This window comes from Lygodium microphyllum, chromosome 13, assembly GCF_053477565.2.
Source record: "Lygodium microphyllum isolate KBCC chromosome 13, Lygodium_microphyllum_v1.1.10, whole genome shotgun sequence".
In the NCBI taxonomy this organism is placed as follows: domain Eukaryota; kingdom Viridiplantae; phylum Streptophyta; class Polypodiopsida; order Schizaeales; family Lygodiaceae; genus Lygodium; species Lygodium microphyllum.
This window is the reverse complement of record NC_141147.1, coordinates 81,624,096-81,650,914: the sequence shown is the minus strand read 5'-3', so window position 1 is coordinate 81,650,914 and position 26,819 is coordinate 81,624,096. Positions and strand designations below refer to the sequence as shown.

At 44.0% G+C, this 26,819-nt stretch overlaps 1 protein-coding gene across 1 annotated transcript in view; it reads left to right on the top strand.

Moving 5' to 3' along the window:
- Positions 1-20,572, top strand: part of LOC148026839 (phosphatidate cytidylyltransferase 1-like) — an 88,368-nt gene extending 67,796 nt beyond the window's left edge. Inside the window, exons 8-11 of the mRNA XM_087691378.1 lie at positions 19,284-19,412; positions 19,499-19,555; positions 19,765-19,848; positions 19,935-20,572. Of these exons, the coding sequence (XP_087547504.1) occupies positions 19,284-19,412; positions 19,499-19,555; positions 19,765-19,848; positions 19,935-20,024 (360 nt within the window). The 3' untranslated portion in view covers positions 20,025-20,572. The remainder of the gene's footprint in view (positions 1-19,283; positions 19,413-19,498; positions 19,556-19,764; positions 19,849-19,934) is intronic.
- Positions 20,573-26,819: the final 6,247 nt, after the last annotated feature.

Below are 26,819 nucleotides of genomic sequence, written 5' to 3'. Positions count from 1 at the left end.
AGAAAATTTTGAATTCTATCACAAAGAAACAAAGGTAGTCAGGTACTACCTTGTTGTGACCGTCCTTGAGGCTATTGCCCGCCGCCATGAAGCCCAAGAAATGTTGTTGCCCGTTGTTGATTTTTGACACTTGTTCGTGTACGGCCTTCTCAAGTTGTCGCCTATTGTCAATGCTGCAATAGCTGATTGGAATCCCCTCCCTATTGGCTCGTGATCCTTGCAATAATCTTTTCTTTGGTTGTTCCACCTCCAAAATGACTCTCTCTCTCTCTCTCTCTCTCCCTCTCTAGCCTCCAACTATCATCTAGTCAATTTCATGGGCAAGTTTTGCCAAGTGGCAGCTTTGCTAATCCATTTTTCATTAAAATAAATATTAGAGTATTAATTTTGAAAGTTAATTTGATAAATATTTTTTGCTTAGAAAAATGATCTAACCAGCTAGTATTTAAATTGATTGGGTAAATTTATCACCCTATTGTTGAGTACTCATTAGCTCTTGGACTAACATTAGATAGTTAATTCATGCCTAGTCTCTAGTGTCACCAACAACACTTAAGGCTTATTAAGTGATCTAGGTCGATTTTTGATACTAGGTTATCACCTAGTATATGTTAAATAGAACTTGTTCCAAATTTTGCCTTTGACACCAACTTATATCTCGGAGTTTTAGGTTCCACATTGTTAAATAACTAACTTGCACCTCACATGTGTAAGCCACATTTGCACATTTGACGAATTGCCAAGCAAAGCAATAAAATTTCCCATCCTCATGGGATCCACGTAGTGGGTTAAAGAAAAGATAGTACACACTTCCAGCTATATGATCTGATTGGGCGGCTATGACTATGATTGTAATTTTCTAAATAATTGTCATATTCATCTTAAGCACTTGTTTTTTCCATTTCTTGAAATATTAAGTCTTAAAAACAAAAGAATGTTATACTTGTTAAGCATATTGCATTATTCGGGGTGTTTACACAAGAATTCAATTGGATTGAATGGAACAGAACTTGCGATTGATGAATTGAAAATGGCAACTGAAGCTTGGAATGAATGGGCTAGAGAGTATAGCTTAGTGATACCAGTGAACTCACTTATTTACTTTACTCACTTGCCCTCTCATTAGACTCATCAATCAAGGAAAGACACTCAAAGATGAGGGATTAGGGAAATTCATAGGCAAGAATGATTGAATCCATTGACAAGAATGTACAAATTACTCTAGGCATGCAAGGAGGCTTTATGGCTTTCACGTCTGGTGGGAGAGCTTGGAATTGTAGGGTTACTTGTTCTCCATTGTGATAGTTAACCATGTTGTAGGGGAGTTGGGGGAGTGGCGTTGGGGGAAGGGGAGGGGTGACGGGGTTCCATGTCGTAGGGGAGTTGTGTGGAGTGGGGTTTTTTTGAAAAGGGGCCTTGCGGGGCGGGGCGTTTGGGGGGGGGGGGGGGGGGGCGGGTGCCATGTTGTAGTCGAGTGGAATTTTTTGGGGGTGGGGGTGGGCTGGAGGCCAAGCTAAGGATCAGCATATGGAGCTTCTAAATGCATTCTTAAAATGCAAGCATTTGGCTGGAATTTTGAGAGAGACTCAACATCAAGCACTCCATCTTGGTACTTTAAATGACGTCCTTATAGATGTTCTTAATAGTTTGACTGTGGGAGAAGTTCAATTAGCATGTGATGCAACTAGGTTTAGTCGACAAGGCTAACGAGGCCATATGCAGTATGATAGCAAATGTATTGGCTCATGGCAAAAGAAAGCACATGATTTTGCCTTATTCCATTTCGTTTTTGAGTGTGCATTTTTTGCATTTGTGCTTGAGTTCTCTGTGTTTCAGTTGTGGATATACACACAATGTTTTCTTTTGCAAACCCTAGCATATCTCTACAGAATTCATGTTGAAAGGAACTAGTGCACCTTCAATCTAATGATATAGCACATCTTTAGAGAAGAACATCAGTTTGTTGGCACCTTCTTTGATGATAATATCTGAATACAGGTAGAATGATGATGGGCACTGTGAACACCTAGAGACCGTTTCAACTGCTATTACAAAACAGGCTCCTAATCAAGAGCCCCTTTCTCCACCAGCAGCTTGCTGTTCTCCCTGTCTATTTTTTGGTGGATACAAGGCTAGATTATGTTGCTCATACTTACAGGTTCAGTTTGGACTCAATTTCGTCTTGCGTTATTTTCTCCTCTGTAGAAAATGAGGAACATCGTGAAGATCTAGAATGCTTTGGTGGTGCTTTTGGGATTAGCCAATGCACAATTCACCTTTGATCAAACTTGTGCACCTTTAATCTAATGAGATAGTGCATCTTTAGAGATCACCAACAGTTTTTCGGCACCTTCTTTCACGATATACTAGTATGTAGGTAGAATGATGAGGGCATTGTGAACATCTAGAGACTGTTTTCCAACTGTTCTGACAGAACTAGCTCCTAATCAACCGTGGTCTTTTCTTCACCAGCAGCTTCTTTTTGGTGGATACAAGGCTAGATTATTTTGCTCATACTCCCAGGTTCAGTTTGGACTTCCTTTCATGTCTTTTCCCCCTTTTTTTGGAGTTACAGGTCTAGATTTTGCCAGATCAAAGTGAGCCCCAATTGAGCCCTGAAAATGAACAGTGCAATAACAAATTATTGCTTTAACAATGGTGGCTCTTTGTCCTCCAGCAGTCAGGTTTTCTTCCTTATGAGTTTGGCAGATATATGACTAGAATATTTTGCTCATAATCTCTTCTGCTTTCAGGTCCAGTTTGAACTCACTTTGGTCTTGCTTTTCCCCTCTTATGTTTTGGGTAATTACAGAGCTGATTATTTGTTCTCACTCTGTTCGTTTTCGGCCTCAATTTCAGATTGGTTTGACCTGGCAGAAGGCGCGCTCTGTTTTCAAGAACCCGGCATAGTATGGTCTTGTTGTTAAGAGGATCAGTGATGATATATGTCTATGCTAGTGTGACTGTGCATCACATCATTGAGAACTATTTCCATTGTTTAGGCCTCCTCACATTGCAGATTTCACTCTCTTTCAATTCCAGAAGCTTGATAATAAGATTCCTTTTTGATATGATCCCATCTCTGTAATTAATTGCACTGTGTGTTTTAGTGTCTGAGGATCATGCATGTTGTAAACCTTCCCTACTGCATTTGCTGTGTCTAGTCAGTCTGGAGCCTGAGATAGACAGTTTTACTCGGTCTCCACTAACTTTAGATTATAGTTGATTTGGAACTGTCCTCAGATTCATTCATATGTTTAACTCCTTAAAAGTTAATAATGCGATCCCAATGTTGTAATTAAGTGTACCACAAGTTTTAGTGTCTCAAGACCATGCATTTTGTACATCATCCCCTGCTTCTCTCACTCTGTCCGGAGCCTGAGATTTTGTGGCTGTAAAGATCAAATCAAATGGGTGATAAAGGGTAGACTAGATATACTGGATATCTTCTTATACCGGGAGGGAATCTGATCGGTGCATTTCGAATACCCAGTGTCAAATGGGGCCACGGGTGCTATATTTGTTAACTTTGAGCTCTGTGAGTGTATTATGCATGGCTGGTATGCTAGATTGTTATCATAACCTTTATCATAGCCAACATTCAGGTGTCATTTTAGGCTGCTGGAGAGAAGCTTCTGTTGATGTTCAGTGTTTCATTGTTGGAAGCTTTCATCTCATGTCTTTAGGGTGTTGTTTACGGGAGTAGAATGTGAAATATTTGCTGTGTGATGAAGTATAGAGTTGTTGGTTCTTTGAAGTTGTACAACATGCTAGCCTCCATGAGTGAGGTTAGGGTTCACTCTGCAGAATGCTAGCCATTTTGATGACTGAGTGGAGGGGAGCTTCAAGCTCTACCCCGAGACCTACGGACCACTTATTGCTCAAGTGTTTCGAACCGAGCAGCCATAGCTACCTCTCGCATAGCCGATGCGCAATGCCTACCTTACGGGTGTGGTGAGCTTACCTTGATGCTTGATCGAGTACCCTCCTCTTTCTTGCACATCGGTAGCTCCACTATCCTTGAGGCAAGCTCAAGCAACCTCAATCCCTCTTCCATGAGCTTCATCCTCCATAGCCACGTGCGAGACAAGAGAAGAAAAGAGATGAGGAGAAGATGAAGAGAGAAGATGGAGAGCTTCTTCTCCAAGATCCCTCACTCTCACACAATCACTCCCTCACTTCCTCACACTCTCAATCCCTCTCTCAAACACAAGCAAGAAGGTAAGAAACAAGAGAAGAAGAAGAGAAGCTTTGGCCACACACAAGAATGAGCTTCCCATTCACTTTTCAACTTTATATACATGCCCTATTTTCCATGGGCGGTCATCCCCCTTTTTTACATGGCCGGCCATTAGCCTAGGTCCATTTCCTCATTTTCCACCGTTCTAGTCTATCCTATCCTCGACTAATGCATACAATTTGCATAGGAGTGAGCCTGGCGCTCTTTTACAAGGTTTTGGAAGTGTTTTCGCACTTAATGGTGCGCTTTTTATTCTTTTACTCTCCTTGGGCGACTCCAAGACTTCTTGAGGATCGTGCCCGTGCATTTAATTTTTTCTCGGGTCTAGTTGCCATTTAAGGCGCCTTTTCTTTTTCTCTTTTTCCATTTCCCGCTCCTCTGTGCTGCGGTAGACATTACCCCCCTCCTAGCCAAGTGCCAGTCCCATGGCACTGTGGTGGGAAGTAGTGGGATAGATGATGCTATTGCTAGGTGGAACTGGTGGGTAGATGACATTGATGCTTGTGAATGAGAGGTGATGGAGTTTGATGACGATGACCAGGAGAGATTCCGGCGTGCTTTAGGCTTCATGAAGATTCTCGGCATCCTTCACACTGTTCTGGCGCCCCTATGGAGCCGGTCGTCTTTTGAGTATCCGAAACGCTTGAAGCAATAAGCAATCCCTTAGGAGGATGGTATTGGAGGGATTTATTCTGGAGAAACCCCCCGAACGCTGTTTGCCTTGAAAAGCCGTGGCTTGGGCTGAAAACCCTTGTCTGTGAGTAGAGAATCTTCAGTTTTGAGTTGAAAGTCTTCAAGCTTGTGGTATCAATAAGTGATCCGTAGATCTTGAAGCGGTGAGCATGGATCATCGGACGATGAGGTTCCAAGATCTATGCCAATGGCAGCTCCATCACTGGGTTTTCCTTCTGCTTGATTTGGTTCAGTCATGGCAGCCATCAGTAGGCGGATGATTGGCAACATGAAATCTGTTGAGCCATTTAAACCTTCGCAGCGAAGCTCCTGAAGTTGCAGTAATGGGGTCATATCCGACTCCTGGAAAAATTCCTTGTCATTGGAGGATGTAGTAGATGATCTCCTTCAATCAAGCAGCCCGTTCTTGAAACATGAACGTAACCTGCAAGAAAAGTGGTGCACTTCCTAGGGGGTGTGTCTGTCTCACTGTGTAGTGCATGGTGCCCGTGCCAGTGGAACTGGGAGATGGGTCTAACCTTGGGCAAGCCTTTGGTAATGTCCCACACTTGAGGACCCAGTTCGTGCGGCGTTGGAGGTGCGGTGCAAAACTTAGGGTGACAGGTCTGAAAGTCTTGCCCTTGATGTGCCCTAAGTGTGAAGTGGGGGAGGGGCTAGAGAGGACGCTAGATGCAGTGAGTGTGGTGCACCATAATAGTGAAGGAAGACTGCAAGCACTTTTTTTTTTGGGTGGAATGGGAGAGAGTACATTGGGCAAGGTATGTGGCACCTATTTAGTCACGGGGCGGTCGCAGGCATTGTGATAAAAATGCGTGACTTTGTAGGTATTCTTTAATACCGTCTTTAGCTCTCAGAGGAGTGGTGGACAAGAAGGGGTGATTACACCTTGCAAAACGGGTGTCACTCATATTTTTTAAGAGCTCTAGGCAGAAGGCAGGGAGGAGAGTAGCCCGCATCATTAACCTAGTCATGGCTCTACTATCTATTCCTAAGTTAATATAAAAAAAGAGTGGGGGGAGATGGGCTTCCTATGCTGCAGGTTTCTGGAGTAGCAGGAATTTGAGAAGTCGGAGGTAATTACAAGTGGTTAAGAATGCTGGATCGGGGCAGGAAGAGAAGTCTACAAGAAAACGATTTTATGGAGGGAAGTATATCTTCTACCCTAAATACTAAGCACTCCTCCGGGCTTTTAGCATTTACATTATAGATTTTCGGGAAGTCATAATCCCCATGTAAATCTCTATCGTAGTCCACTCCATGCCTACGGGGGTAGGGCATGTAGATGGGATCGTTACGCTCTTCGGGGAGAGCTACAAAATGCGGTCCAGGCATCAAAATTGGTGTCCCAAATCCTCCTTCGCCATTTCGGCTGTGCCTCGTAGCCTTGGACGGATTTGGGAACCAGATTGACCTTGTCCTCCCAGTACTCTCGTGGCTCTTGTCTCCACCTAGTCATTGTCATGCTTCTTTCTTCCATCCATCTGTTCGCAAGTTTGCTAGTCAGATCTTTGATCTTGGCTAGGACTCCTAAAGGTAGGGCCCGGTCCAGAGAGCGTGGGAAAGCAAATGAAAGCTCGAACGGCCTCTTATGTAGCTCTCGCTGGCACCAGATGACCAACTCCTGGGGCCAGTCTACACGATGTGTATCATTCCTCAGTGGCATGGGCTCCTCAGGGAGTTGTCGTGGAAGTGTGCGTGCTCGACATTGGGCCTCCTCAGCTAACTCTTGTCTCCTTCTCCTTAGCTGCAACTATGTGTTCAGGTAGATCGGCATCTGCAGGTTCCTCTTGTGGGATCTCGGGTTGAGGCGGACTCGGCATCCTTTGTGACTTTTCGTCATCGTCTTGCTCGAAATCCGGACCCTCTTCGACATTTCGCTTAACCATAGGAGGAATGACTGGTGGTGGAGGCGGTGGATGCTCCTGCTCTTGAAAACCTAACTCCTTGAGCTCAGCAGTGGAAAGGCCCGTACAACGCAGGTAGTAGAATTGTTGCTCTTTAGTTATTCCTGTACTTGTTGGAAGCTCCCGCTCTTGAAGACCGTATCTTAGAGCCCGGGTGGTTAGCTCTAACTTTCTTTTTACCTTTTCCACTGTATCATCGCCCTCAGCTTGCGTCACGTGGAGCACTGTGTTGAGGAAGGCGGGTCGCTGGGTCTTAGTGGTTATCTCTGTAGCCTCAACCCTAGCTTCGGCGAGCATTCTTTCGCATTCTGCCACTGCCAGGCGTTCAGTTAAGTCCCTTACCTTGTCAAAGTTTTTCCTTTCCCACTCCATGGCTCTCTTCTTTATCCTTTGCCTTTGTTCCTCCAGTTGGCTCGCCAGGGTGGTTACTACCTGTTGCTGCTCATTTGATAAAAACCATAACTGGTTTTTTTCTCTTAATTTCTGAGCGAGCTGTTCTTCAGCAATCCCTCTTGCTTGATCGACAATGCTGAGCCTGTGGTGCGCCTCGGCCAGGATTTTTGATTTCTCCTGCACCAACTGCTCTTGGCTTTGGATTTCAGCGAGGAATAGCCTTTTTTTATTAAAGGTCATGGCCATGAGGGCTTCTACCTCTTCCTGGGAGGTCTCCGGCACATCTTGCAATCTTTGCACTTTCGCCTGTAGCCGTTTTGCTTCAGCTATTGAGACTCTTGGCCCTTCATTTTTTAGGAATTCGATTTCCCTTATTAACCGGTTCTGTTCTTCTAGCTCCTGCCATGACTGGGGCTCCGTGGCATGTTCTTGTGGAACAGTGGCTTCGCCTTCTTGAACCTTCCTGGCAAGCTCCTCCTCCTCTTTCCTCCTCCTTTCTTCCTCAGCCCTTCGAGACTCTCTTTGAGCCCTTTTGATGTCAGCCCATTCTTCCTTACTTAATTTCTCTTTCTTTTCCTTTTGTCTCCTATCACTTTTGCTTTGTTTTTCGGGTTTGCTCGCTCGTGGAGGCGGCACCTCCTGCTCTCCCTTGTCACTTATTGTTCTCTCGCTTGATTCCCCTCCTTCGTGGTGAGGTGGGCTTTGATGCGCGGCTTTCTCATCTATGACGCCCTCATCTTTTATTGCTTCGTCTATGATGGCTGTCAGGATACCCCCGTATCTGATCGTAGCTGCCTTTGACGCAGGTTTCTTCCTGGCGGAGCGCGCAGTTGAGGCAGGGGACTCTCCTCCTGTTGGTGTTTCCGCCGGAGTGAGGAGGGCAACTGAACTTTGAATGGTTTTTTGTACGAATCCATTCCAGTCTATCTCTTCAGGGACTCCTGTTGCTATGCTTTCCAACAGTGGGACTCCGATCTTGTTCATCAGCGCATTGTACCGTTGGCCCGAGAAGAGGGTATGGATCAGCTTCGCTTGTAATTTCACTGCTGGGTCTGGGATGTCAGCCAAGCTGATTCCATCCACGGTGTGCACCGCTTCTTTCTTGACTCCCAGCATGGTGTAAACATCTCGTCTCGGCCGTCTCTCTTTCTTTGGCACAAGCCCCAGGGCCTTTTCTATGATTGTTGCATTGAGGGGCACTTCAATTCTTCTTTCCTGCTCCCCTGTCTTTACTGTGACAGTGCCACAGTTCCTGCTCTTGTCGAAGTTCCTCAGGAAGTCCGCACACATGCTGTAATCCACAGCCTGTCCCACCTTTTCCACGTACTTGTGGAGGTGGCATCTGTCCGCCAAGTCTTTGATCGCGGGTTTCTCCAGGATGGCCTCGTCCAGATTCAGTGTGTGCTTGAAAGTGAACTGACTGAATCCTCGCGTCTCGATGCTGATGTTGAATTTGGTCATCTCTTCTTCAGAGAATGGGAGTTTGCTCCCTTTGCCCTGTCCTGCCATGGTGGTGACCTGTCAACACACCATGCCAACATTAATGCCTAACAATCGGCTTATTTTTAATCAGAACTCAGTTTGAGAGAAAAATATGTGTTCAAAATGGATACACTTGCTTAGAGGCTTGACCATTGCTATTGTTTTACTCTGCAGTATTTTTTCATAGAAACTTACTTAATTATAACAATCTGCTAGCTAGATAGCATAACTTTTCATTTTTGCTCTGCTCTTGCTCACATTGCTCCCCCCTCTGTCAGGGATCTTTCAAGGAATCCTTCCTAGGATTAGCACAGGAAGGACGAGGTAAGCGCTGTTTCGCGTGGGTTGACTTACCTAGCCAATAGCCAATCATAGAAGCTTGGATTGTATTCGAGTTGGGCATGACAATCAAGAGTAGATGGTTGGATGGAGACTTGGGAAATGTAGGTCAAAATGTCGTGAAAGAGATCTCTAGCATTGAGGCGACTGGCAACATGTAATTTCTCTTCGGTGAGAAATTGGTCAATGTAGGGGTGGGCGAGCACATGGTTGTCCAAATGCTGATTATGGGTGCGCTCTTGGTGGGTTTGGGCTTGGGGTCGGGAGCCCGGCACGAGGCCGTAGTTTCTGTCTGTTCAGACTCGGTCTGAAGCGTGGTCGTAGGGGTTTCTACCGGTGGCTTCGTAAAGGTGGGGAAATTAAGACAGCCCTTGCTAAAGGTCGTCACTATGCGCACATTGCCGATAGCAAGATGTATGCGGTTTAGGTTGTAATCCACATTACAGTTGATTTGCTTCTTGAAAGTGCGACCCAATAGCGACACATTACCAGCTCCTTTAGTGTCAGGTAACACATGGAAGAAGGTTGGTAAATTTTCAGACTCGATGGAAACGACCACCTTGCACTTTCCTAGGAGTGGGTAAGCGGTACCGCCAAACGGGGTGAGTTTAGCGTTAATGGGCTGTAGTTGCGGTTGACCGATGCGTGTCCAATGGTCATGCGTTAAGATGTTGCAGTCAGCACCTTCATCAATCAAGGCTTCGAAAGAATACACCGCTCCTGCTGTAACTGTGATCCGCAGGTACGCCGGTGCCACTGCTTCTTCGTCCTGATCTGTAAGGTCAATTATAGTAGTAGCTATGCGGACGTTCAGTGGGGGTTCTAGCATGGGTGGCTCATGTAATGGATGTGAAGGAGGATAGTACTTCTTAATGCGGCTGCCGTTAAAAAAGCCTATTCCTTCACCGTTAAGTGTCTCCAACTCGGCATTCCTGGTCCTACCGATTATGCGCACTCTGAAAGGCCCTAGCCCCTGAAGCTTCATCTTCTGTTTATGTCCTTTTACCGAGTACAGCAGAACAAGGTCCCCTTGTTCGAAGTCTCGCTGCTTGACATGCTTGTCAAACCACATCTTTCGTTGCGTCTTTTTACAAATTAGAGAGTGAGTGGCGAGGAGTCGGGTCTCTGTTAAGCGCTCGAGTTTCACCAAGCGGTTAGTCCAAGCCTCTCTTTCCTTCCAATGCTCTTAGACTGCTAGCCTCAAACTAGGGATGAAGAATTCCAAGGACAAAATGACTTCAGTTCCGTACGTCAGCCTAAAGGGCGTCTGTCCTACAGCGGTTTTATAAGTTGTGCGATAGGCCCACAAGGCTGCCATTAGCTTGTTGTCCTAGTCACTTCTTGAAGTAGACACGACTTTTGTAAGCACGTTGACTAGGATTTTATTTGTGGATTCGGCTTGGCCATTAGCCTGAGGATAATAGGGAGAGGACTTCCGATGAAATATTAGGAAGGTAGAGAGCAAGTGGGCAATCACTTCATTAATGAAGTGTGTGCCTTGGTCGCTTACAAGTTCGATTGGACAGCCAAACCGTGAAATGACCTGCTCCCACAAGAACTTTGCGGTGGTCCTAGCATCGTTCTTCCTCGTGGCTTGTGCCTCTGTCCATTTCGTTAGATAGTCGGTCGCCACTATGATGTATCGAGCTTGGGAATACTGTGCTGCAGGACTGATAGGTCCGATAAAATCGATGCCCCATTTTTCGAAGGGTTGTCGGGCTATGACCGGGGTCAACTCCATCTTGTCCTTTCACACAGGCACTTTGGTCCTTTGGCACTCATCGCAGTGCTTTACAAATTTAGCTGCATTGCGGAATAGGGTGGGCTACCATAGCTGGGATTGTAGCACCTTTCGGGCTGTTGTGTCCCCGCTAAAGTGTCCTCCAGCGATTCCGCCATGTGCTTCGTTCAATGCATCGTGCATCTCGTGTTCACATACGCATCTGCGCAATAAACCGTTTTGTCTCAGCCTATAGAGTTGGCCAGCTATCAGTTGGTGTGGCTGAATTTTCAAGATAAGTCTCTTCAGCCTGGCCTTCTCAATGGGTCGCTCTGGGAGTCCATTTTCTAGCACTTGCACTATGTCATCGGCCCAATACGACATTAGATCCGCTTTAAATAATTCTCGTTCGCTAGACAAGTTAAAAAGATGGGCGTTCGGCAAATCGTTAAGCACGCCTTGCCCAGCGGCTTCTCCTGTGGGTATGCGGGACATGTGGTCAGCCATGTAGTGCTGCTTTCCTTTGCGTACAACCACAGAGAAGTCAAGCTCCAGTAAAAGGAGTAACCATCTAGCTATGCGCCCTGTAGCGGAAGGCTTGTTCATAAGATACAGTAAGGCTTGATGGTCAACAAAGAAGACAAAGGGAGTGGCCAACAGGTAATGCCTAAATTTCTTTACCGCAAATACCATGGCCAACCCCTCCCTTTCTGTCGTGGAATAGTTCATCTCGGTCTCTGTGAGCTGCTTGCTGGCAAAACTCACCGGGTAATCCAAGTTATGTTCACCAGGCTGGCATAGCACGGCTCCAATAGCGAACTTAGAGGCGTCTATGTGTACATGGAACGTTACGTTCCAGTCTGGGGCTCGCAAGATTGGTGCAGTCGTAAGAGCCTTTTTCAACTCCTCATATGTGCGTTGGCATTCCTTCGTCCACTCAAACACTATCAATAGCTTGCACAATGGTCTAGCTATTAGTGCATAATTTAGCACAAATCGTCGATAATATCTAGTGTGTCCCAAGAAGCACTGGACTCCCTTGTAGTTATCGGGTGGCGGTAGGTCAACAATGACTCTGACTTTGGAAAAGTTAGTAGCAATGCCGTTCCTTGACACTACGTGCCCTAAGATGCATCCGTGTTTAACCCAAAACTGGCACTTCAAGGGGTTCAATGAGAGGTGGTACAGCCTACATCTTTCAAAGACAGCTCTCAATTTCTCCAAGTGTTCGGCCCAACTAGAGTGTAAACATAGGTTGTCTACAAACACTTCCAGTTCGTGCCTAAGCATGTCCTTAAAGATAGTGCACATTAGGCATTGGAAAGTTGCAGGTGCGTTCATTAGCCCAAAAGGCATGACAATGTAGGTGAACACGCCCCATTCCGTGGCAAAGGCAGTCTTGTGTCTGTCGTCGGGGTGCACTTGCACTTGATTGTAGCCCGAGAACCCATCCAGAAAACTGTAGGCTTCTTTTCCTGCTACCCTCTCAAGCATGTGCTCGGTGTAAGGTAAAGGATAATTATTCCTTTTTGTAGCGGCATTCACTTTTTTGTAGTTCACACACACTTGGATTTTTTCATTTTTCTTCATGACAATCACGATAGGTGATACCCAATCCGTGTGCTCGATCTCATATATGAAACCTGCCCTCATGAGTTTATCAATCTCCTCCTTCACTGCATGGGCGTACTTGGGATTCATGGGTTAAGTTCGTTGTTTCGTTGGCACTGCATTTGGAACCATTGAGATGTTATGAGTCACGACCCTAGGGTCGACTCCCTTAAGTTCGTCCAATATCCAAGCAAATACGTCAATGTACTCTTGCAGGAGCGCAACGAGTTTGGTCTCTTTCTCCTCCCCCAAGTCATCTGCAACGAATACCGGTCTTGGTTTTTCACCTTTCCCAGCCAAGTTAACCTCTTTGACTTTGGCGGGTCCCTCGATCGGTTCACTAGTTTGACCTTGTCTTTTTGCATCTAACAGAACCACCACTCTGTCACCCTTTTTAAATTTTGTAAACCGTTTGGGTAGATCTTGTGGTTTCCTCTGCCTTTCCGCTTGTGAGTCCCTTGCTTGCTTCCTGGCCTCCTCTTTTGGTCTCCTGCGCCTCAAGTGGACTTGCAAGTCTCCCTTGGTGCGTTTGACCTTAGAGGGTTGCGGTATCGCGGCATCACTCTCAGTGCTAACTCCCGACTCTGAGTTGAACTCGCATCCCTCACTTGGGGAAGGTGTTTCCCCAGGGGGTCGTAGTTCTGTAGGTGAATCTGTCTTGAGCACTGGGATTACCCATGGTTGTGCTACTCCGGCTTGCTCGTAATCCACGGCTTCTATTCGTTCTAGCCAGGAGCTGTCACACTCCATTAGCATGACTCCTTTTTCTTTCCGACTGATCCCTTCTTTCCTAGACCTCAAGTCTGCCCTGATTTGTTCTATCGCTTTTCCCTCCGTGTCGTACTCTATTGTGTCTACCTCTTCTTCACTCTCTTCTCCCGTAGAGTGACAGTCCTCATACTCATCATCCGGGTCCTGTCCTTCTGACTGCTCGTTATCCCCTAAGCTTCCCTCTTCAATCTCCTTGTCGTCAATAACTAAAGCCTAGTTATATAACAAGTCCAGGTCGTGGACCTTGGTCCATTTCCATTCTGGTCTAGCTAAAAGGTCACGTAGAGGTTTTAAGTTAGCAGTCAAATTGCCGTCCAATTTATTGGTCAGATACTCTACGATTTCCTGAAGCTCTAATTTGTTGTTGGGGATGCGGGACGAGGCCGGTTTGCCTGGGTTGAATGAGCTTCCTGCCATCATGCAAAGCGGCACAACTGGCTCCTCAGTTGGCAGGGTTGCGGCTTTAGTAGCCTGCTGATGTGGTCCTTCCTTATCCGAGAATGGTAGGTCAATGGTTGCCAAAACGTGCATCCAATCCCTCTCATCCTCAGGGCAAGGAATATATCTAGCGAGCGATCCATAGGGCTTGGTCGTTTGAGTATCGCCTTTTAGCATAGCCGAGATGGCAGCAAGGTCAACAGGTGTCGTCGTCCAAGTGTCCATCTCTACCCTCACTGCACGTGTTCTGTTCCCTAGGAAAATCAATCCATTGCCCCAGTCCTCTATGACTCGTGTATTCCTCATCCAAGGTCGGCCTAATAGTATGTTGTAATCCACTCCCTTCATGACAATGAAGTTTACCGAAAATTGCACACCGGCAATCTTTACCGGCCAATTCTTTAAGACCCCAAATGGTCTTATCCTCATTCCGTTTGCTAGCGTGACATTGAATCTAGCAGTTTCTACAAGAGGGTTTCCCCATGCCTCTAGGACCGCATGGTTTAGCACACTAACACCGGCGCCTGTGTCTACAATTCCTTTTCGAGTCATGTTTCCTAAGGCTAGGACGGGCAAAATTGCGTGCATTTCAGTGCCTTCTCAAAAAGCATTGATGTGCAAAGACTTAGGATCTGAGTGTAGAGTTAGACTTGGGATCCGTGTAACTGCATCATGATCTTGCGGATCAGCACCCGCAAGTCCTGTGTGTCCCTCAATCGAGTCTTTTAACTCCTGCCACAAGAAATGATTTTGCCTAAGCAGATCCTCCAAGCTTAGAGTTACTGGAGTAGACAGCAAGGTTGTGAGGAGGCTACTGGATCCTTGTCTTCCTCTGAGGCTAGCAGTTCTAGGCCATGCATTCCGTCTGCCCTGGTAAGTTTCCCCCCGGCCTTGCTGCTGAGTTCCTCCTAGTGGTGCAGGTATGCTCCCAGCCTGTGGTTTTGAGGGTGAGACTGGTGTGCTAACACTGGAGAAGTCGTCCATAGGGTCTTCCAATATGGGTTCAGTATCCTCGAGGTGCTTTCGAGCGTCCTTGACCCACTCCTTGAACTTGGCTATAGTCTCGAGTTGCCGTTTGGGGTGGGGATATTTCCCCACCTTGGCACTCCCTAGCTCTGCTGTCTTAGGAGCCGAGGTCTCTGCCTCTGCGTCTGTGACCTTCTTTCCCATTACCAGCGTAGTCGTTTCCTCGGTTTTAAGGGTTATCTTCGCATCGGTTCTCTTTTTCCGTCTCCTTCGGCTTTTCTTCCCTATTGAGGTTGCATCAAGGTTACTTGGCCCTGGCAAGGAGATGCCTGCTTGTTTCGTTTGAGCTCGCGTCATAGCATGTAGTGGGATGGGCGTATCCTCACTACCAAAAGTTTCAACTCCAAAGAGCCCCAAAGGCACCGATGGCATGTTGGCAGTGCTCGTTGATGGCTTCCGCCTAGGATAGTCAGGAGACAGATGTGTGATTCCACACTCCGTGCATCGGAGATCCGCTTTGTCTTTGTTAGCTTGTTCTCGCTCTGGGCAGCGTGATGAAATGTGGCCTCGGTGGCCGCAAGTCCAGCATGTGACTGGATCCTGGCTAGGCCCTCCAAAGCCTCTGCCTCGTCCTCTTTCTAAAGCCATCACCGGCACTGGCCGATAGTCCATCAGGACTGGGTTGCCCTCCTCATCGTAGGATATATACGGATTGACATATGCCTCTTCCTCATTAGGCTCCTCCACAAAGTGAACAGGAGCGTCGCTAGGTGGGTGAGTCACAAAAGGCCCTGGTGTTCTGGGTATACCAGTTGGGTTCATCTCCAGCCTAGGCACGGCAAGTCTTGAGTCAGTTGGTGCTGGAAGAGCTAACTGAGTTCCCCTGCCAAAGAAATTAGGTGGCCGATTACGAAAGTATGGAGGGTTGTACTGCTGCATGTATGGGAATCTCCTCGGCATTCTGCAATGCGCTGCATCATGTCCGAATCTACCGCCATTTGAGCACGGCTGAGATCTAGGATCTTGGCACTCCACTGGGAGGTGATTGCTGCCGCAGTACACACATTGTACGTGCGATCTCACAGGATTTCTAACGAGCTCTTGCAACCGTGCAATCTCCATTCTCATCTCTGCCATCCCTTGGTCGTGGTCTACACTCTTTCCCTTATCCTGCACTCTAGCAGTTGCTTTTTCCCCCAAGGTGGTTGATCTCTCAGGGTCCCTCTGGCTTGCACTATCTCGGTTGGTAATCCTTATGCTACGTTCCCTGAGTTGATCATCTATGTGTATTGCCTCCTCGAAGACTCGAGCTAGCACGTCTCGTTGTAAGGTGGAGTTATTGGCCAAAGCCTTGTAGAGCTCCTCACTCCGAATCCCGTTCATGAACACTGTAGACACTGCCCTCTCGGTAGGTCGCTCATTGGCAGGGATTCTCTTGTAGAGGCTACGCACCTGAGTAACGTAATCCCTAACGTCCTCCTTCTCCCTTTGACTTATATTCATCAACCTAACAATGAGGTTATCTGAATACCCCGCCTCCGAGAACCTCTTGATGAAGAGGCCCTGAAGGCGAGCGAAGTTTGTACGTTCTGCGTCATCCAGACTAGAGTACCAGGTCCTCCCCTTGTCACCTAAACACAGGGCGAAGGCTTGAGCTCGTTGCGCAGGGTCAGTAAGACCGTTTGCCTCCCATACTTGCTTGAACTGCTCCATGAAGCTGTACGGGTCACTGCTAGGTTCGTATCGAGCTAGTTGTTTTGCTACTATGGGCATTCTAGCCTGCCCTTTAGCCCCTTGCGTGACTCCCAATCCTGATAGTAGAGCGGTGGCTAGGGCAGTAGCACTCTGTTCCACGGATGTATTGTCCACGAGTCGCTTTGCCACCAGTTCACTCAACGTCATGCCAGCCTCTGCTGCCCGTTCCCTCTCTACGTTCGGTCCGGACTTGGCTGCCCTAGCTAGGTCTAGTACTCGTCTAGCCTCGTACATATCCACGTCTTGCTGCAGTCTTCTAGCCCTTTGCTCATGGTTGTAGGCAATTATGCCTTCCAGCGCTCTCTTGATAGCTCTTCTCTCTTCTTCTAGGTTAGCTACCACTTCCTCTACAGATCTACCTTGGATCACGGTCCTGGTGAGTAGATCGTAGTCGTGGACCAGTTCCTGGACCGAGGTTGGAAATTCTCCTAAGTCTAATTGGTCTTCTCCTTGTTCACCTCTTGATCCTGACATTGCTTCTGCTTCCAGCTCCATGAGGTTGTCAATGAATCCAATCAGCTCCGGCAGCTTTCACTCCTCTATCTTGTTGCTTCCCGTGTCTTCGTGTTCTCTCCAGGTACTACTAGTAGGGCGCTCAAGCACCTGTCTAAGTCTTGGGGTCTTCTCCTACTAGTGGGTTCCTTAATGTTATTAGGTATCCAGATGTGCTCATTGTTATTCGAAAGCAGCGGCGATCCTTACTGACACGTTGTGCTTACTGCTTTCGTGGTGCTTGGTGGCTTTTCTCTTTTCTTGCTGTGTAGGTTTAGTGGAGCACAAGAGTGAAGTGCCGATGCAGAAAGTGTTTAATGCCAACTCCACCTTGTTTCTACCCACGTTCCCAGCCTAATTTGAGTTCCCAGCTCGGTTCTCGGCTATTCTACGGTCTTTCCGCACCCTAAGTTCGATTAGTCTCTGAGGTTCTAATGGTCAAACTGGGTCTTGGGGGTGTTCAGGGTTGCGTCCCTGGGGTTAGGTCTGTGGCAAGGCCAACAAAAGATCTTTATCTTTTTCTTCTGGCAAGATGGTCCGATTCTGGGAATCGGACAGAGCTGGTCCGACTCTGGGAGTCGGACAGTCCGATTCTTGCAATCGGACCGGTCTGGTCCGACTCTAATAGTCGGATGGGGTTGGTCCGATTCTGGAACTCGTCCGACTCTGGTGGTCCGATTTTGGGAATCGGACCAGGAGGGTGGTCCTACTTTCGAAGTGGTCCGCCGACTATGGACTCGTCCGAGTCCGGCCCCAATGGTCCGACTACGATGGTCCGATTCGAATGGGCAGTCCGAGTGCCACGTGGCACGTCCGATCGGGTTGGTCCGATTCTTGCAATCGGACCGGTCTCGTCCGACTCTCTCAGTCGGACGGTCCGATTCTGGGAATCGGACAGTCCGACCCCAGGACTCGGGTGGTCCGATTCTGGGGATCGGACCACTGCGAGTTGGTCTGACTGCGTCGGCGGCAGGCGCGATTCCGGCGCGTTTGAATCCTTCCTAATGCCTGCTGCACTCAATTACCACAGACTTTCCATATCTGATTAGAGAATAATTGGAACACACCGGACTCACTTGAAGCAGCACGAATCGAATGCGCCTAGAATCGGGGTCGCGTTTCCTCGTCCTGTGAACCAGAAGCTCTCTCTCTCTCTCTCTCTCTCTCTCACAAGGCCAACTAAAGAAATGAGGTCTGTCCTGGCCTCCCAAGCCTCTAAAGGTCCTTTCCCAGCACTGCAAAACCTCATAGCCAGTTCCCTAACCCTGTTTCACCCAGAAACTTGAATCTGGTCCCTTGTTTTCCTGTTTCCAGCAGCAGCCAAAATCTCTGTTTCGCTTTTCTTACTCTAATCTAACCTTAATCTAGTGCAGCTAATATGAAAAATAGAAATGCAGAATAGTAGTCCTAATCTAATGCTTCCAACAAACCCAAATACTTACTTGTTCCACGGATTAAACCCTCCTAAATCTCCTAGTTATCTCGAGTACTGGTTCAGGTTGGAAACCCTACTTCCATGCTCGATCTGATGCGCGTGGCGCTCAAGGGTGGATTCCGTTGGTCCCGGCAACGGAACCAAAATGGAGGGGAGCTTCAAGCTCTACCCCGAGACCTATGGACCACTTATTGCTCAAGTGTTTCGAACCGAGCAGCCATGGCTACCTCTCACATAGCCGACGCGCAATGCTTACCTTACGGGTGTGGTGAGCTTACCTTGATGCTTGATCGAGTACCCTCCTCTTTCTTGCACATCGGTAGCTCCACGATCCTTGAGGCAAGCTCAAGCAACCTCAATCCCTCTCCCATGAGCTTCATCCTCCATAGCCACGTGCGAGACAAGAGAAGAAAAGAGAGGAGGAGAAGATGAAGAGAGAAGATGGAGAGCTTCTTCTCCAAGATCCCTCACTCTCACACAATCACTCCCTCACTCCCTCACACTCTCTCAATCCCTCTCTCAAACACAAGTAAGAAGGTAAGAAACAAGAGAAGAAGAAGAAGAAGCTTTGGCCACACACAAGAATGAGCTTCCCATTCACTTTTCAACTTTATATACATGCCCTATTTTCCATGGGCGGTCATCCCCCTTTTTTACATGGCCGGCCATTAGCCTAGGCCCATTTCCTCATTTCCCACCGTTCTAGTCTATCCTATCCCCGACTAATGCATACAATTTGCATAGGAGTGAGCCTGGCGCTCTTTTACAAGGTTTTGGAAGTGTTTTCGCACTTAATGGTGCGCTTTTTATTCTTTTACTCTCCTTGGGCGACTCCAAGACTTCTTGAGGATCGTGCCCGTGCATTTAATTTTTTCCCGGGTCTAGTTGCCATTTAAGGCGCCTTTTCTTTTTCTCTTTTTCCATTTCTTGCTCCTTTGTGCTGCGGTAAACACTGAGTCTCTTTGGAAAAAGATAAGAGAATGTAGATGAGTTAATACTTACACGTTCTCTCCTTTTTGTTCACTGTTGGCTGACTTCTTGCAGTTTCCATGGAAAGAAGTGTCGATTCTACCAGTACAGAGTCATGCATTAGCATATGGCCTGTTTGCATCCATCATTGCACCATTTGGAGGATTTTTTGCTAGTGGATTCAAGCGGGCATTCAAAATCAAGGTTTGTTGTCTAGTACTATCTATGTGGGGTTTTTGCCCTCTGTTAGTTTCATAAACTTTCCAATATGAAAGAGGTTTCGTGTGCAGGACTTTGGTGACAGCATACCTGGACATGGAGGCATCACAGACCGTATGGATTGCCAGGTATGTCTTTTCACACTTAATCTGGTTGTAGACAGAGGTGGAAGCAGGTAAGGTGCGAAATTTGCACTCTCCTAACATATGAAAGTTCATTGGTGCTGTTTTCTTGCAGCTCATATGTTGAATTTGCACCTGTAAAAATGTTGTATTTTTTAAACATTGAACCCAGTATCCTCTAAATGATTTGCAATTATGTTTTGCTGAGCTTGCAGATGGTAATGGCTGTCTTTTCGTACATCTACTACCAGTCGTTTATTGCCCCTCTTAACGTTTCTGTGGCGGATATCCTAGATCAGGTATGCTCATCATAAGGGCCCTTACGATAGGATGACTTATTCGTTGGCATGCTAGTTGTATGCTCTGATTATTCTTGTCATGGCAGATTCTAAAAACATTGACTGTGGAACAACAAATGGAACTTTACAAAGAACTGGGTGAAGTACTATACAGAAGGGGGCAAACTTTTTCATAACTTGTGTACATACAAGGTCTTTCTGGCACTGAGGTTGATGTAATATTTGACATTATTAAGCCTCTGACCTTTTTATGAGCTTAAGAAAGTCCGCATGTATTATAGTAGGAATGAAGTCTTCTTTGCAAGAGAGAATCAAGATTGGAGGGTTGAAAGTGGTTAGAGGCTGTCAGGTCGTTAGGAGTGTTTAACTTCTTTGCCTGGCACATGGCAATCAGTTGTATAGTCAGTAGATATATTTGCCTGGCACATGGCACCAGCCTTGCATCTGATTTCAAGACTCGTTTCAACAGCACAATTACATTGATTCATTAGCTAGTGGGTTCCCCTTGTCATCGACTCTCCAAGAAATGCGATGATTGTCGCGTCTAAGCTGTTTGAGAAATCGCCTTCAGTAGAGCGTTGGCCGTTATGGCAATATAAATGTATAAATTGTTTGTAAGGTTTGCCAGGATTTATCTATGAAGATCCTCTAATGTCAACGTTTGCTTCTAATCTACCTTGCAATATATCAGCTCTGGGTTTTGGGTTTCGATGGATCTTATTTGGCATCGCTAGTCTAATGGAATTGTACACTTTCATAGTTGTGAATATTAATCTCCTTGAGCAAATAAATTTCTTTAAAGAAAATATTCCTTCCATCTTATTGATCCTTCATTCCTTCATCTTAGATTGATCTGTTGTACTTGCTTATTAATTGGATGCATCCTTATGCGTGGGCAAGCTTCTGAATAATAATTATCAATAAATTTTTTGAAATATGAGTCATGTTAGAGAAGTGGCTTTATTGACCCCCTTTTTTGTCTTAGTGCGCCCCCCTAGTCCTAATACTTGTTGATAGTATTGCAATCCTAGTCCTTATGTCAAATATGAGTAATTTTAGTTACAAGGTTATACAATTTTCAAAAGAAGGTTTAGGTATTTAGATTAGGTGAATAATAACTCATGGTTTGTGCTAAGCTTGAGCTACTATTGTCTTCATGCATCAATAGGCGTTGCCATATTTGGGATTCTAGGAATTTGGAAATAGTGTCTAGGTCTTAACATATGAGCATTGAAGGAGGAAGGTTTCAAGGTTCCTCTAGAGGGTTTAGGGTTTCAACTTTTTGTTAAATACATTTAAATGTAGTGCATATTGTCTGTGATCTAATTGGAAAGTAGTAGGTTCCTCTTGTGCTTATATGCCTCATTGCAAATTTGTGTAACTAGCTACAACCATTCTAGTTGAAGCATTGTAGGGTTTCACGAGATAGTTAGATGTGCTAGGGGTTTAGGGCAATGATAAAACACACTTGTAGTTTAGCTTATGGTGGTGTGATTGATTGCTAGAGGAATTTAAAGTGACGTAGTAAACGTTGCCCTAGATTGTAGTTAAAACTTGTTTGATCTTTAAATATAGTTCACATTTCCTCAACAAAATAGGTGGCATGAACCCTTCGCCCATTGAATTAGTTAGTTAGTTTGTTGAACCGTATGTCGTATCCTTATCTCAACCTCAATCATTTCTTGTTGAATGGCATCATGGAGTATCCTTACCTCAATACTAGGGTAAAAAGAAAAGATATCGAGATTGAAGAGAAACAAGTGTGGTTTCAATGGCTAGATGTGATGTGGAAAGTGAGTGTTCACAAGAAATATTTAAAAAACAATAAAAAAATTACGGATATTTAGAAGCACCATTTGAATTGTAGTAAAAGACAGTCACCCCAACATATACCTTGGGGAAAGTATTAAAGTTACATATAGTATTGAGATGGAAAGAAGTGTCATTTGTATGGAGTCTTCCCTAATCAATGAATGTGCATCTTTGTGAAGATCTAAATACACGAGGAATGAAAAGGAGTTTGGTTTTGGAGTTGATCTGTCTTGGTAGGAACTCTTCTACGTGAGGTTTAATCTTCTTACAAACACATTAACAGCTAGTTTGAAAATAGGGTTTCTAATGCAAAGGTTTCATGGCATCTAATGCAACTTCGTCTCTTCCTTTCTTTGATGCCCAAAGAATTTTGCTAGGATCAAAATATGTGATCCTTATCTTCAAGGCTAAGTATATGTGTTTGTTAATATAGAAACCCTCACTTATCTAGCATGTGTAAATTGAAGTAGAAACAACATGCTATTTGAGGAAAGGTGCATACATTATTTATAAAATAAGAATCCAAAATATTTGGTCATATTCAAAACAAGTATATAGATGTAACCATTTTTGTAAGATGATTTTTGAAAACACGTAAATCATGTAATCACATTATATTTACAAGCTACCGCCTCAAATTTTGGCAATAATTTCTTGAGATAGGTTGATTAGAAAAGTGTGCAATTATGCCGAGACAAAAAAGAAGACTTTTTGATGCAAAAGTTAGAAATTTTAATCCTCATTTCCTTCTTTTTTTTATAGGCAAAATTGAGTCATAGACATCCTACTCTTCAACCACTTGTCTTTCTCATGCATAGAAAATTTTGATGTCCATACATCAATCGAATAATACCTTTCAAAAGAGTATCCATCTCACCCATGATTGCAAGTTGACGCTCAATTGAAAGATCACTGCCATGTTCAATGTTCTTAGGTAAAACTTTTAATGGTAGAAACAAAAAACTAATATCTCAAAATTTAGATGGATTTTGGAGTCAAATTTCATGTATTTTCCATTTTATATAAAAAAGAGTTTTGTTCCTCAAATCTTGAAACATGGTTCTTCAAACTTTAAAGCACTTTTTGGGGAATTGCACTTCATTACATAGAGCCTTGGTTGCTTGTGAACATTTCCATTGTTGGTCGGATCTTGAATTCTACGAAAAGCTCTCTTGCTCCTTCTAAATGCTACCTTTACCTCAACAATGTTTCCCCTTTGGATTGACATGTGCCAATTATGGCTCCAAAACGTTGAGTGCAATCATGTTGCTAGAAATGCCAGAATCATCCTTCTATCGAATTTGAGTCCAATTCTACCACTAATATTTTCTCATACATTTATTCAAAGTAATGAGGAGGTAAGCATCATGTTTTACAATTCTACTATGTCTCTCACCTCCCTAAATATTAGCACAAAAAACTCGCCCCCTTACAAATCTATTTACACATTTTGTAGTAGGTTCTTTTCAAATATAGATATATGATTTTCAATTTGTTATAGCCTTGGAAATTATTCCTTGCTCTACAAGAAATGACTTACAAAATAATAATATAAGGTAGGTTTGTTGTTTTGATGTAGGTAGGTTATATCACCATCTCACCCATAAGATTTAGGGTAGTTTTTTATTTCATAGCTTTTACATGTGGTTTGGTTTGTTCTTTTAGACATGCTAATCACAAGGCTCTCGTCATTTCCTTCTTAGCTTGCATTAAGAGCAAGTGCTTGACATTTTTACCACAAACTTGTTAGGGTAAAGACCAACAGGCAATAGCCCACGCGCAAGCTATCATATACAAGGGAAAATAACAAAGAATAAGGGTACCATTCATTTTGTATCCGCATAACTCTCTTATGTTCTCTCTCTCAACCCTCCTTGTACTCCGTAGCTTCTACCTCACATCCCACCATTCCTTTTCTCTCAACAACTGGTATCAGAGCAATGTTCAATGTTCATGGTAGCTTGTGCTTGGAGGAGGAGTACAAACAATGAAGCTTTATTGTGAAGGTTGAAGATTCAAGCTTCTTCATTGACATTGATGCTTGCCACCTGCACATTGATAGAGGTATTATTCTCATTACCCAGATCATCCATATGTGTGTCAACCGAGTGCTTGAGCCATTAAGGCTTGATTTGGGGTTGTAATATCTTGTTTTGACATTGGTTTGGGTAGCCATTAGTGGTTGGAAGTGATGCAAAACATCTTGGCTTTGGATACTCAATAAGAGGTTTTGGATACTTTAAGAGATTGAGCAACGTTGAAACCTTTTAAGATGAAACATCAATATTCTTGTTCATTTTCTTCATCTGAAATGTATATACAATAAAGAAGAAAGTAAAAATGCATTTTAAGCATTTAGTTTGGATCCATTCTATCCATTTTAAGTGGATATAGAGCATACTATAGAAGTCATAGGTAGCTATGGTAGCTTGACAACACTTATATACTTTTGCCATAACTTTTTCATTTGATATCGAATTGAGGTGTTCTATAGTTCAAAATGAAGAGTGTAATGAGAACTATAGATTTGTGTAATTATATAGTTAATTTTATGCAACTTTTAGTTCTCTATTTTACACAAACCAGAATTGTTCTGGTTTGAATATCACTTTTGGACAATAACTTGCACTTGGACACTCCTGGACTACTATTGGCTTGGGATTGCATATAGATTTCCATGGATTTGTTGTCTTGAAGGATTTATCAAGTTGATTTATGCTTACTTTGGAGAGATTATATAGGTTGAAATCCATTTGTGAAGGTAATTTTTATATACTTGGTCTTAAGTGGTTGTTTTATGCTCAAAAGATAACTAGAATACTTGGAAAGGCTTGCAAAAAATTCATATGCCTTTGAGAGTATTGAAATACCATTTGTATCAGTTTTATACTACGTTGTTATTTGGATAGCCATTGCTTGGATTTGAGAGGCAATCTAGTCGCAATTAATTGGCTTATTTTGAGCTTGTAGTTAGGTATTCCTTGTTGTTTTTTGTATGCAGACATACTTTTGTCATTATGGATTCTTCATCGAGTTCAAAGAATGCATTTTTGAATATTGGAAAGCTTGATGGTATGACATTTTTATATTGGAGAGAACAAATGTACAATGTATTGGTTCAGAAGAAGCACATGGTAACGCCAATCAAATGTAGTGGGATTAAGCGTGAGGATATGGATACATATGTATAGGAGGAATTTGATGAGTTGGCATGCTCTATTATCCTATCGACACTTAAAGTTCATGTATTTTAATGGAAAAGACACGGTGAACGAAAAAAGCTTGCTGACTTGTATGAAAAAGAAAGTACAACGTTGCAAGTTTATTGACTGAAAAAACTCATTGATCTCCACATGAGGAGGGGGACTTTGATGTCTAATTATCTCAATGAGTTTAACACTATTTTAAGCCAATTGATATCTCAGAAGATTATCTTTCATGATTCAGTAGAGACCATGTTTTTGTTAGTCACCTTGGTGGGATACTTTTAGGATTGCTATTAGTAACTCTTCACCATGTGGTCTTATGAGTACTAATGTTGAGAGTAGTTTGATCATTGAGGAGGTGAACAAAATGAACAATGTAGGGTAGAAGAGCTCTAGTGAACTTATGGTAAGAGGAAGGTCAAATGCCAGGGAAAACTCTAATGAGAGATATAAATGAAAAAGTAAGTCACGCAACAAAAAACATGTAGAATGCTACCTTCGTAAAAAGAAGGAACACATAAAAAAGGATTTCTACAAGTGGAAGAACAAGCAAAAAGGCAAGAAGGAAAATGAGGATAATGGCAAAGAGAAATGCAATGTAAAGATTGAGGATATTAATGCATGTGGGAATGATGATGGTGATGTCTTTTTTGTATCCTCTTTTGGTAATGCATTCTTGGTTGCAATGGATAATGACATGCCTCAGAATTGGCTTATGGATATTAGAGCATCGTTTCATGTTACTTCACATCGGGAGTGGTTCTCTACTTATGATGCTAGAATAAGAGGATGCGTCCATACCCTCGCAACAACTATGCATGCGCATTGTTGGGATTGGGGATATACACTTGTTATTGCCAAATTGTTCTTCTTTTGTTTTGCAAAATGTACGGCATGTTCCACACTTGACAAAAAATTTGATCAATACAAGGTAGCTTGATGATTATGGTTATAGAGTGATCTTGAAGATGATATGTGAAAGATTTACAAGGGATCTGTTGTTGTAGCCAGAGGACCAAAATCTAGTTTTTTTGTATCCTTTGCATATTTTCTAGTATTAAAGTAGTTGTCATTGAATATCCACAGTCTCTTTATGGTATCACCATTTGGGACATATATCAGTCATTGGAATGAAAGCTTTATGTCATTTGAAAGATCTTTCTTATCTAAAATGTTTAAATCTTGATTTTTTTGAGCATTCTCTCTTTGAAAAACAAGCAAAAATGCCACATAAGAGAGGTAGTGGGAGTAAAAGATCAGAATGTCTTGATTTGGTTTATAGTGATTTCTATAGGCCAACGCCCACGATTCATTAGTGGGATGGGCATTTTGATTTGTCACTTTCATGGATGATGCCACAAGGAAGGTTTGGGCTTATTCTCCTTGCAAGAAGAGTGATGTATTGGATGTATTTCAAAAGTTCTTGAATTTCTAGAGAAGTAGTTAGACAAGAAGCTTAAGCGCTCAAGGACGGATAATTGTGGAGAGTGCACCTGGCATGACTTTAATAAATTTTATGTAAAAGCCATGGTATGTATCAAGGGAGTGTTGATAGCTCATGAGAATCCTATTTAACATGGTGTGGCTAAGAAGATGAACATGACATTCAAGAAAGGGTCCATAGTATGCTCTCTTATGTTGGTTCATTAATGGATTTTGGAATGAAGCTGTAAAGATAGCAATGCACTTGATCAATAGGTCTCCTAGGAAGCCATTGGATGGCAAGATAGCAAAGAAATTATGGTATGGTAAGAGACTAGTTATGATCACTTGTGTGTTTTTGGCTGTGAAACATTTATGCTTATGCCTAGGCATAAGTAAAGTAAGCTTGATACTAAGTTTAAGAAATATGTTTTTCTTAGCTATGGAGAGTTAGGTAAAATGGGCTATTGTTAGTGGGATCCTGAAGCAAATGAAAGTCTAATTCGAACAACCAGATACAACATCACATTT